The sequence below is a fragment of the Portunus trituberculatus genome, chromosome 22 (assembly GCF_017591435.1).
Source record: "Portunus trituberculatus isolate SZX2019 chromosome 22, ASM1759143v1, whole genome shotgun sequence".
Lineage (NCBI taxonomy): Eukaryota > Metazoa > Arthropoda > Malacostraca > Decapoda > Portunidae > Portunus > Portunus trituberculatus.
The window spans coordinates 3,691,370-3,703,910 of record NC_059276.1 but is presented as its reverse complement, the minus strand read 5'-3'; the positions used below and the strand labels follow the sequence as shown (position 1 = coordinate 3,703,910).

Below are 12,541 nucleotides of genomic sequence, written 5' to 3'. Positions count from 1 at the left end.
TGTGTGTGTGTGTGTGTGTGTGTGTGTGTGTGTGTGTGTGTGTCGCCAAATAACGCACGGACTGTTGTATATTACGAGAAAATTCTGTTTGAAGGCTCAGGAACTCTCTCTCTCTCTCTCTCTCTCTCTCTCTCTCTCTCTCTCTCTCTCTCTCTCTCTCTCTCTCTCTAACGCTGTGAAATCCGGTAAAAGAAAGACTCCATTACGCGTCTCTCTCTCTCTCTCTCTCTCTCTCTCTCTCTCTCTCTCTCTCTCTCTCTCTCTCTCTCTCGCGTGTGCTGGCACCTTTCTGCGTGAGTAGTGGAGGAAATATCGATGAGGGAAGGTTTTTGCTGGAGGAGGAGGAGGAGGAGGAGGAGGAGGAGGAGGAGGAGGAGGAGGAGGAGGAGGAGGAGGAGGAGGAGGAGGAAGATTAGGAGGAGGTGGTGGTGGTAGTGGTGGTGGTAGTGGAGCGAATATATAGGAAGATAGAGATGCGGAAGAATAAAAAAGTTAAAAAAGGAGAAAGAGGAAGAAAAGAAGCAGGAGGAGGAGGAGAAGGAGGAGGAGGAAGAGGAGGAGGAGGAGGAGGAGGAGAGATTAAGAAAACTAACAACAAAACAACAAAAAACATTAACTCTCATTTCCAGCCCAAGAAATACAGCAGCCAAGAAAGTAGCCCAATAGCCAGAGAGGGAGTAGTACCAGCCCAATAACCAGCAGCAGTAGCCCAAACACAAATCTACAACCAGCCCAACTTAACAAAACTTGGAAGACTCACTGTATCACTTCTTGCCCCACACTCACCAGCAGTTGTATTTTCCTGAACTTTTCCTCCAACTCTTTTACCAGCTGGAGAACACTACCTACTTCCACAATTTTTTTCTTTATTCTCCCAAAAAATCTTGTCCTCGTGTTTCCAGGATAAAAGTGAGGCAAGCTGCAAGAAGCCATCAGATCTTTATGTGGCAGTCTTATCATTTAATTAACCTAACCTTACCTAACACTAACCACTTCATTTTATTTCCACTCGACTCAAAAAAAAAAATCTTCTACTCGTATTTCCAGGACAAAAGTAAGGCAAGCTGTTAGAAGCCATCAGACCTTTATGTGGCAGTCTTATTAGTTAACTAAACTAACCTTACCTAACCTAACACTAACCACTTCTAGATTTTTTCTTTATTTCCCCACTCAAAAAATTCTACTCGTTTTTTTCAAGAATAAACGCAAGACAGGCTCAAAGAAACGTTCAGCCTTGCACATTTCAGTCTTCTTATACAATTTAACTAAACTAACCTAACCTAACCTAACCACTTTACTTTCCCAATCAGAAAAAAAACTATTCGTATTTCAAAAACATAAGCAAGCTCAAAGAAGCTATCAGGCTTACACATGGCAATCTTCTTATGTAACTAACCTAACCTAACCTAACCTAACTTAATTCAACCTAACCTCACCTAACTTAACTAAACCAATCCTAACCAAACCTAACGAAACCAATTCAAGCTATTTTTACGTGTCTCCATTTATATAATTGCCCATTTAAACCTTCCTAATGACTCAACACTAACAAAAACCTTTATATATACAAAACATCCCTCTCATAAACATTCCTGAGTGAGTCATTATAAGAAAATTGTGGTATATTTGTGGTTCCAACTCATTATATATACGTACAACACATCCTTCTCGTAAACATTCCTGGGCAAGTCACTATCAGAATATTGTTGTGGTTTCTTTGTAGTTCCGCCGCTACTCACTAGATGGCATGTGGCGGTGAGGGAAGAGAGGGAAGGTACTGATTTAGAAATGGTATGTTACATTAAATCTCATTATAACTTTCTCCTCTACAATTTATGCTAAAAATATTCTAAATAACTTCAAGAGGGAGGAGAGGGAGAAAAGAGGACGAGAAGATGAAAAGTAGTAGTAGTAGTAGTAGTAGTAGTAGTAGTAGTAGTAGTAGTAGTAGTAGTAGTAGTTTGTTGTTGTTGTTGTTGTTGTTGTTGTTGTTGTTGTTGTTAGTAGTAGTAGTAGTAGTAGTAGTAGTAGTAACAAAGAAAAGAATAAATAAAATCAAGAGTAAAGGATATATATAAAATCACAACAGAAGATAAGAAGCAACACAACAAAGAAAGTTAAAACACAATAGTAGAATTTTCAGCGTAATTTCTTAGTTTGGTTCTGAAATGACAAGCTTTTAACAGGCGAGCAAGTCCATTTTCCTTCACAATTTCCGAAAACCAGACAATTTTTGAGCTTCATATGCTAAAGATGTGGAAAGAATAAAACAGTGACTCTCTCTCTCTCTCTCTCTCTCTCTCTCTCTCTCTCTCTCTCTCTCTCTCTCTCTCTCTCTCCAACCGTCTATCATACCAACAAAACATATCGAAGCTTTTCACATCGTCCAGCACCAAGAAATTATGTTTCTTTGTGCTTCCCTGCAGAGGCAAGACTCAATATTACCACTCTCTCCTCCCTCTCCTCTCCCTCTTCCTCTCCCTCTCACTCTCCCAGAACTGCAGACCGTATCCCCGTGTATTCTCAGGAACATCAAACCACGATTTTCAGGCCACTTCCCGTTTTTCCTCCCGCTATTTTCGCTCGAAGGGGAGACTTTACTGATGAAGAGATTACATTTTTCACCTTCCCCTTTCGTGTCATACGCTGTTGTCTTTCCGTCCCTGGAGGATCGCACGTTCTTTCTCCTTTACACTGTGGTTACCGACTTTCTCACGCTGTCTTGTGGTATGGACGAGTATCTAGAGAGGTAATATTTTTCGTTATCTTCGTGTTTATCTCAGGAATCTGTTTAGCTGTGGAGAGATCAGAGGTGTGTTAGTCTTATGTAATAGTTTAGACATCCAGACACCCAAACGGATATACAGAAAGACAGACAGACAGACGGACATAGAAGCGGTGATAAGGTCTGTCTCTGTTTATCTGTGTTTCTCTAAGGATTACGAGTCTAGTCATTTTTCATCTCCACACACACACACACACACACACACACACACACACACACACACACACACACACACACACACACACACACAGGTAATGTAAGTCCTGGCGAGGGTCAACTAACACATCCCGGTGGCCAGACCAAGACCACTGCAGCATTCAAGCAGAGCTATCACTTCCCCCTCAAGGACTACACGGAAAATTAACCAGCATCACCTGTAGCCTACCTGCCGCTACCCGGTGACGCTCTAATTACCTGGTCCTGGGGAAGAATCACGGCGCCCTGCAGTATTACGCCGCAGTGGAACCAGTAGCACCGTGTTGACCGCCACGCGCTTACGGTTAATTAAAACTCAAAGAAACTCTGCCCAAAAGGGAAATTTGCTTAATGAGAAGTGAAGTTACTTGTACACTCTGGATAATTAACTTGTAATGGAAAGACGTGGGAGTGGGTGGATGTTAAGGTTGTTATTTGTTCTTTAATGTTCTCCAGTGTGTGGTGTTCTATGATGCTTTAACCCCTTGAATATCATGACACGTTTTCATATTCATTCTGCTTACTATTTCGTTTCTTTACACAGCTTTAAAAACTTACGTGGGGAATTGAAATAGTGAAGACTCTGACCATTAACCTTCTGACCTCCATAGACCCTTCCTAATGTCAATAAAATGGTCTAATCACACTCAATACTGATGTTAAAAATGCATCCCAGTACTGAAGGTGTTAAGGATTAAATTTAGAAACACTTCTGTCCGCATTTTATCTAATTCCAAGAGGCTCGAAGTTAGAGACACAGGTTTTTACGGTTTTAGTGACAATGATAAAATTTCTACATAATACACAGCAGAAACACTCTCAAGAACACCGCCAGTCATATCTGCGGCATCTGAAAATTAATTATGATGAATTTTTACGGTTTGAGTACGAGATTAGCAAGAATTCTACATTATCAAGAGCAGAAACACACTTCAGAAATCAGCTGGCTTTCTTAAAAACACAATGATGAGATTTTACGGTTGGAGTGAGAGATTTAACAAGATTTCTACATTATCAAGATAAGAAAACACTCTAAAACCCAGCTAGTCATCTCTTGAGCCTTTTGAAATAAATCATGGTGAGTTTTTACGGTTCTAGTGGTACTGTAACAAGATTTCTACATTATCAACAGGCGAAACACTCTTAAGAACCAGATAGTTCTCTCTCCGGCCTTTTAAAAATAAATCATAGTGAGTTTTTACGACTTCAGTGAGAGATTAACAAGATTCCTACATTATCGGCAGGAAAAGCACTTTTCAAAACCAAGCCAAACCTCTCTCTGGCCTTTGAAAATACATAATGGTGAATTTTTCATGGTTCGAGTAAAAAAATAACAAGATTTCTACATTTTCAACAAAAGAAGCACTCTTTAGAACCAAACTAGTCACCTCTGTGGCTTTTCAACATAAATCGTGTTGAGAGCAAAGCATTTTAGCATACGATATCAATTTAATAAGTTGTATAGATTTCCAAAGGAGTTTTTACTATTTGATTGAAAGGTTAGCGGGATTCTTACAATATTAACAAGAGAAACACTTCTGAGAACCCTGTTAATCATTTCTGAAGCCTTTCAAAATAGCCGTGGTGGAAGAGCAAAGCGTTTTTACACAGGTGCGTTATAAGAGTTTTCCATTGAGTTTGTACGGGTCCTACATAAATATCAATAGAAAAACATCTGATAATCAGGTTAATTATCTCTATGGCCTTTAAATAGTCGTGGTGAGAGATCAAAAGGCCTTTACACGAGACCTTTTAATACGTTACATGGGTTTTTAAGCGAAGTTTTTACGGTTCGATTGAGAGATTAACGGGATTCCTACATAATCATCAATACAAACACGTCTGAAAACCAGGTCAATCTCTGGCCTTTCAAAATGATCGTGGTGAGAGAGGAAAGCCTTACTGAATGTCCGTTCGTGTTCCGCCGCTGCTGCAGGGAGATCATAAGGCGCCGCTATCAAAACACACAAAAGTCGAGTCCTTGAGAGAGAGAGAGAGAGAGAGAGAGAGAGAGAGAGAGAGAGAGAGAGAGAGAGAGAGAGAGTCCTTAACAGAGAAATCCTTAAAGAGAAAAGTCCAAAGAGAAAAAATCCTAGAGAGAGAGAGAGAGAGAGAGAGAGAGAGAGAGAGAGAGAGAGAGAGAGAGAGAGAGAGAGAGAGAGAGAGAGAGAGAGAGAGAGAGAGTGTGTGTGTGTGTGTGTGTGTGTGTGTGTGTGTGTGTGTGTGTGTGTGTGTGTGTGTGTGTGTGTGTGTGTGTGTTTGAGAGAGAAGAGATACTAAAGAGAGAGAGATCCTTCAGAGTCCTAGAGAGAGAGAGAGAGAGAGAGAGAGAGAGAGAGAGAGAGAGAGAGAGAGAGAGAGAGAGAGAGAGAGAGAGAGAGAGAGAGAGAGAGAGGGGTTTCTTCACAAAGTCCTAAAGAGGGGAAGACAAAAAGAGGGCAAGTCCTTGGGAGAGCTAATCCTTAATCCCTCATTGCATTCCCCCCAACCTGCCACTCAAGGGGGGCGGGAGTGTCTGGGGGCAGGGGTGATGATGGGAAGGGTGGAAGAAGGAGGGATGCAAAAGGGAGGGTGTCTCGTCACTCAGAGTTAGAGAGAAGAGGAGGAGGAAAAAGAGGACAAGAGACGAGGAGAGAGGATAGGGACAAATGAACGCAAAGGTAGAACAAACAGTAGCATGTCTCTTGGCCCTCAGTGTGATCGATCTGCTCGTGATTAGGTGAAAGTTGACTGAAGGATGAAATGTGGTAAAGTAAGGGAGAAGAGAGGAGGAGAAAGAGGAGGATGAAGAAAAAGTGGAGGAGGTTGGGAAGGAGGAGGCGAGGAGATGGAGTGTGTTACCTCGAACACAACATAAACAGACAAGTTAAACAAAACATAACCGTAACTAAGTTGGGATAAAAAGTTCCCTGTGCTGTGACGGAAGGAAGGGAGCGGCGCCGCGGCTCTGTGACAGCGATGAGGTGACACGTGAACACTCCCCTCGTAAACGTTATCGGGAAACACCAGGAAAAAATGTACCGAAGAGTGAAGGTTTGTCCTGAGTGACCAAGCAGTGCATCGCAATTCACGCAGGGAATGAGCGGTGGCGAGGCGAGGCGAGGCGGTGCAGGTGAGGGTGGCTCGTGGTGCCGTGACTGGCCTCGAGTTGTAAGCTGGTGGTTCGAACCCCGCCAGCTGAGTGGTGATGCCAGATTTACGTCATCTATTAGAAAAAGGAAAGAAAAAGATGGAGTTAGCGAGAGCGTGTTATTGCCTGGCCTGCTCAGCGCGGCGCCCCGCCGAGGGACGTGCTCGCGTGGCGCCCGTGCTGATGTGAAATTAAAGAGAATCCCCGGCAGGAGGCGGCGGGGGCGGCAGAGTCCCTGGGGGCGGCGCCGTCAACACGGGGTATCGACCAGCGAGATCACTCCTCATGACGGACACTCAGGAAGTATGGGCGGCGGGCGGCGGGCAGCGCGGTGGGCGGGGTGGGCGGGGTGTGCGGGCGGGACTTACCAGGTCGATGAGCTGTGAGAGCCGCAGCCTCATCCAGACGGTGATCTTGTCGGTGTTGTTCTGCACAGGGCGGATGAGGCGGTTGTACGAACTCAGTAGGTCGTCGTACAGGCGCTTGGCGTCCGGGTTGGCGTGGCACGTGGGCGCCAGCACGCCCACCACCACCCACGCCACCACCCAGCCCAGGGCCGGGCGGAGGAGCTGGGTGTGGGCACGGGCGGGCGTGGGGAGGGCAGGTCGGGTCATGGCAGAGTCACGTGGGTGGCGCGCAGGCGCACTGACTGCAGGGGACACTATGACCGAGCGGGCATGGCGGCCCCGGGGCAACACTGGCTAGATCCTGGGGGTCGTGGGCAGCCTCAAGGGCGGCGACACGGGCGTGGGCGCGCAAAAAACGGGCGGCGGTGAGGTAGGAGAGGCGGGAGCACACACAGGCGTGCGCCCGGGCCGCGGGTCAGGCCGACACTGAGCCACCACGCCGCCTGCCGCCCCGACCCGCCGTCGCTGCCCCGCCGCACCGCAGCGGGCGCACCTGCGGCACCTCTCGCCCTGACACCCGTGAGGCGGCACGGCTCGGCCCACACGCCCTGCGGCGCCCGCTACCCCATGTATCATGCACACCCACACTTGCACGCGGCAACGCCACGGGCGGCGGAAAGAGTCAGAACGAGCGAACAAGCGAACGATGGAGAGAGAGAGAGAGAGAACGAGTGAACCAGCGAGCCGGTAAGAAAATGAAGGATCAAAGTAACCGACGGCAGAGTAAAGGAACGAACGAAGGAGCAAGAAAAGGGAAGATAAAGCAAAGGAAAGAAAAAGGAACTAGGGAACAAACATGAGAACTTGTAAGCGAACAAGGGAGTATGAAAGTGAACCAGCGAACCAGAGATCCAGCACGTGAATGAGAGACCAAACGATTTAAAAGACAAAGAAACAAACGAAGGAGCGATGGGACGAATGAAGGAACAGAGAGAGAGAGAGAGAGAGAGAGAGGTAAGGATGTGCATTTGCCAGCCCACAGTCCCAGCGCGGCGAGACAGCTACTCATTCTTCTTACCAGCTCACCCACCACCACCACCACCACCACCACCACTGCCACTCTCCTTCCAAAATCAAGTAAAATTTTCAGGTAAAGCTTAAGCAGAAACAGACGAAAGACATGAGTAGGGCAACAAAACTAGCTGGGAGACGCTTAACTGCCAAAGGAAAACTGGACAGTTGTGTTTCTCTCTCTCTCTCTCTCTCTCTCTCTCTCTCTCTCTCTCTCTCTCTCTCTCTCTCTCTCTCAACCTGTTCGAACATGTTGACCCACAAAAAAAATTACTTTCCTAATTTCTCTGACCTAAAAAATCACTGACCATAAAATTCTTCCCAAATAAACAGCCTCTTTCAGCGAAGCCCACGTAGGCCTCCCGCAGCTTAGGTCTAAAGAGGTAGGCCTATAAAAAACGTGGAAATGATAGAAATAAGAAAAAAAATTGGGACTTGTGAAAATTATAGCGCGAAAAAATATGGTTCGTTAAGTCTCTCTCTCTCTCTCTCTCTCTCTCTCTCTCTCTCTCTCTCTCTCTCTCTCTCTCTCTCTCTCGTCACACTTTTTTTCCCTAGCGCATTTATTCTCATTAAAGAAAACGGGAAACATCTAAAACCTGCTACAATTCACGTATTTTTCCTTCGTCTTGCACATCTTTCTCCTCAGCCTCTCTTCCCTCCCTCCAAGGATTCCTCTTCCCGGTCACGTAAGTTGGGAAGGAGGGAGAGATAGAGGGAGGGAGGGAGGGAGGGAAGGAGGGAGAGAAGAAGGAAGGGAAGGAGGAGGAAGAGGAAGATTCGGAGGTAGAAAGGCGAAAAAAAGACGAAATACATACACACACAGGGAGAGAGAGAGAGAGAGAGAGAGAGAGAGAGAGAGAGAGAGAGAGAGAGAGAGAGAGAGGATGATTCGGAGGTAAAAGGCGAAAAAAAAAACTAAATACATACACATACATAGCGAGAGAGAGAGAGAGAGAGAGAGAGAGAGAGAGAGGGGGGGGGGAGGAGTAAGAGGATGATTCGGAGGTAGAAAGGCGAAAAATAAACGAAACACATACACACACAGAGAGAGAGAGAGAGAGAGAGAGCAGTATATAAATAAATGGTGTGGTTACAGGATAGTGTCTGTCGTGAATGGATGGACAGATGGCTATCATATATTGACACACACACACACACACACACACACACACGAACCTCACAACTCATCTTCATCACTCACTCCCACTAAACGCCTAAGTCTCTCACAGTAATCCACACTAATTAATTCCTTCTCTAAATCTCCATATAAGAAAATAAGTAAATAAGAAAGTCATGCAAAATAATAGGATGGGATTGCGGCCCCACACACATTTCCTTCCCTCCGCAAGTAACATTTTAGGTGGGTAAGAGTTATCTGCTAAGAAGGCAGAGTAACCTCATAAATTGTGAAAGCAGTCAAGTAGTTTCAGAGATAAAGTTTGGTAAAGCCAGAGAAAGTCAGGTTCAGGCTCTCTCTCTCTCTCTCTCTCTCTCTCTCTCTCTCTCTCTCTCTCTCTCTCTCTCTCTCTCTCTCTCAAGTTTTCATTTCTAGATCGATGCAACATCTGTTCGTCTCTAACTTTTCTTCCTGTTTCTATTTTTTTTTTCTTCTTTCACTTTCTGGTCGTTTTTCCTACTCTCTCTCTCTTTCTCTCTCTCTCTCTCTCTCTCTCTCTCTCTCTCTCTCTCTCTCTCTCTCTCTCTCTCTCTCTCCTTCCCCTCTTCCTTTGTTCCTTCCCTTCGATATTTCTATGTATGTCTTTACTTTCTCTTTGCAATGTTGTTGTGTTTCTCTTTTTCTCTCTTTCACTCAAACTTTATCCCTCGCTTCTTCTTTTTTCTCTTCTTTCTCTCACGGCATTCAAATTATCATCTCTTCCTTATTTATCACACTATCACTCCTTCTCCCTTCGCATTACTCAAGTTATCCCATTCTCCTCTTCGTCCCTCTTCACGCCTCTCTACCCTTCCCTCTCCTTCCCTCCTCCATCTGTTTTATCTCCTCTCCTTACTCACCTACTCATCCCTTCTCATCAATCCTCCTTCCCTCCCTCCTTCCTTCCTTCCTTCCTTCCTTCTCACTCTAGGTCCGGGAAAGAAGGAAGTTCCACCATATAAGTATCAGTGAAAAAAGTTAAAAAAGTTACAGGCAACGAGCGATCAATTTAGGTTTCTGGAAAGGTGATTTTGGCGACGAATACAAGTCGCCACTGATTGGACGCTTCCCGGACGCTGCAGGTGAGCGGTGGGCGAGATTCACCGACTAACAGGTAACATTAATCACTCCACCACGCGCCGCCTCACTTTCCCAGGCCACGCTGCAGGGGACGCGATACAAATTAAGGTGTATTCAGGTGCGATTTGAAGAGTTTACGGGCGGGGGAAAATCGTGAACGGGAAGATTATAAGATGGATTGATTTCTGATGATTGATGGCATTGTTGGTTTGAGTTGAGGTGCATCCAGGTAAGACATGGATCAAGGAAAGATTTCAGGATATTACAGCTGGTGAAGAATCTTGAACGGAAAGATTATAAGAAAGATTGATTTTTGGAAGGTTGGCGGTTGAAATTAAAAGATTTCGATTAATGTTTCAGTTTAGAATTTAGAAAAAATTTCGAAATGACAACGACTGAAAGAAAGCTCGATTAAAGAAGATAGATAGAAATTACGGTGTATCCAGGTAAGATTTGATGAACCTCAGGTAGGCAAAATTAATTAACAAGATTATAAGAACGTAAGATTGATTTCACGAAGCAAACGATCCAAATCAAAGTGTTTACAGCCAAGAAACGCAACGAAAAGTGACGAAAACCAAGACAAATACCAAAACATGGAGTCTTTACGTAAACAAGCAGTCCGTTTCATCTTTGCATTCATTTATATTTAGTTACTGAGAGAAAGCCTTCACAGAAACTCGAACCCACGTCCCTGAGAACACCATACCACATAAATGAAAGACAGCCATCGTGTGTTTTGATTTAGTTATCGCGACAGTTCATAGAGGGAGACGTACCCTGGATTCCGTGTTTAGGAGCGCATCAAATAACAAGAGGGGTAAATTTTAAGTAAGAGAGAGTCAAAGGGTAATTATTCACGGGAGCTGAAGTCAAAATCAGCGAGACGTGAAATGTACAAAGAACATCAAAGGCAAAACATTTCCTTGTATCTTTTGGCATAACTAATTAAACATCAATTATGCAGCCAGTGTGTAATTACTGAGCTTCGTTACCTGCAAAACACTTAGAATAAACAAATAAACACTTCTAAATTTATACAGACATCAATGAGTGAGTGAATCAATCGCCCGCTGCATAAATAAACCATTCTAAATTAATACCAGACATCAATGAGCGAGTGAATGCAAAACACGACTGATTCGATACACGGGTGGTGAATAATATGGAAAAAAGAAATGACGCCATGTAAATAATTCAGTTTATAATTAGACCAGCGAAAAGTAAATGAATGAATGGATGAATGAATGAATGAATGAGTACACGTTGTAATTGAAAAGATGATGCTGATTAAAAGAAAATGGAAGAAATTGTCGTACATAAATAACTGAATAGAAAGATTTATAGAAAGATAGATAAAGATAGATAAATATATGGCTAAATAAATAGATAGATAAAATAAACAGATAGACAGACAAACAGGCAGAGAAATTAATAAGAATAGGATACATTATATAATATAGATAAAGACCGAAGGCCAGAGACAAGATAGATATATAGATGGATAGATAGATAGATAGACACATGCCTACACATACCATATCAAAGGCAGTATTGAAAAAATTGAACTGCAAATATTTTAGGCCTAACAGTGTGACCTGTAAACTCAAGAAAATTACCACTCCACCTCCACTTCCACCACACTCAATAATTCTACCAAAAGCACCACATTTTTTCCACATCCCTCCACATTTCATCACATCCTCCATCATATCGCCTCCACTTTCACGGTCCACAGTCAATAAACACTAGAAACGAGTTATTTTTCGACATTTCTCCACATTTCATTACATCCTCCACTCTATCGTCTCCACCTTCATGATCCACACTCAATAAACACACAAAAAACCTGTTATTTCTTCACATTCTTCCACATTTCATCATATCCTACACCTCTCCACATTCAATAAACACTAAAAACTGTTATTTCTCCACATTTTTACACATATCATTACATCATCCCCTCTATCGCCTCCACTTTTATGATCCATAGTAAATTAACACTAAACAAACTGTTATTTCTCCACATTCTTCCACATTTCACAATATCTTCCACTCTATCGCCTCCATTTTCTATAAATACTAGAATAACCAATTATTTCTCCACGTCCATCCACATTTCATTTCATCCTTCATTCTATCGCCTCCACTTTCATGGTCCACATTCAATAAACACTAAAAACCTGTTACTTCTCCACATTCCTCCACATTTCATCACATCCTCCGCCGCTTTCACCACTAGTGCTATAAATGTCCTTCATTCCACTTGCATTATCTTCAGAACAAACCATACATAGATTTCCACCACCACCACCACCACTGCTATCCACTCCACCTTCATGTCCCCTCCACTCTGTTTCTGAGACACTCCACTTCCTCTATTCCTTCCATCCACTTCATCACTCCCTCTCTAAGCTGCTACACTTCACCACCACCACCACCACCACTACCTCCAGCACAGCCACTCATGTCCAACCTCCATCCTCTCCTCCTTCTCTTCATTCATCTCCTCTCTCTCCTTCATCTCTCCAGCTTCCCTCCTTTCTCTCCTTCCCTTCACCGTAACACCTCCTGCACCAGCCATCATCTCCTCTATCACCATGTTGAGAGAGAAAGAGAGAGAGAGAGAGAGAGAGAGAGAGAGAGAGAGAGAGAGAGAGAGAGAGAGAGAGAGAGAGAAACAGACATACAAAAACCCATCAACTCAAAAAACAAAAACAAGAAAATGTGACAACTCATCTCAAAAAAAAAAAAACAGGAAAAAAAAAGAAAAA

The 12,541-nt window shown here is 43.8% G+C and overlaps 1 protein-coding gene across 1 annotated transcript in view; it reads right to left on the bottom strand.

The window, feature by feature from the left end:
- The window catches only part of LOC123507454 (acetylcholine receptor subunit alpha-L1-like), a 231,844-nt gene extending 224,885 nt beyond the window's left edge, over nucleotides 1-6,959 (bottom strand). Inside the window, exon 1 of the mRNA XM_045260334.1 lies at nucleotides 6,479-6,959. Coding sequence (XP_045116269.1) covers nucleotides 6,479-6,724 — 246 coding nt within the window. The 5' untranslated portion in view covers nucleotides 6,725-6,959. The remainder of the gene's footprint in view (nucleotides 1-6,478) is intronic.
- Nucleotides 6,960-12,541: the final 5,582 nt, after the last annotated feature.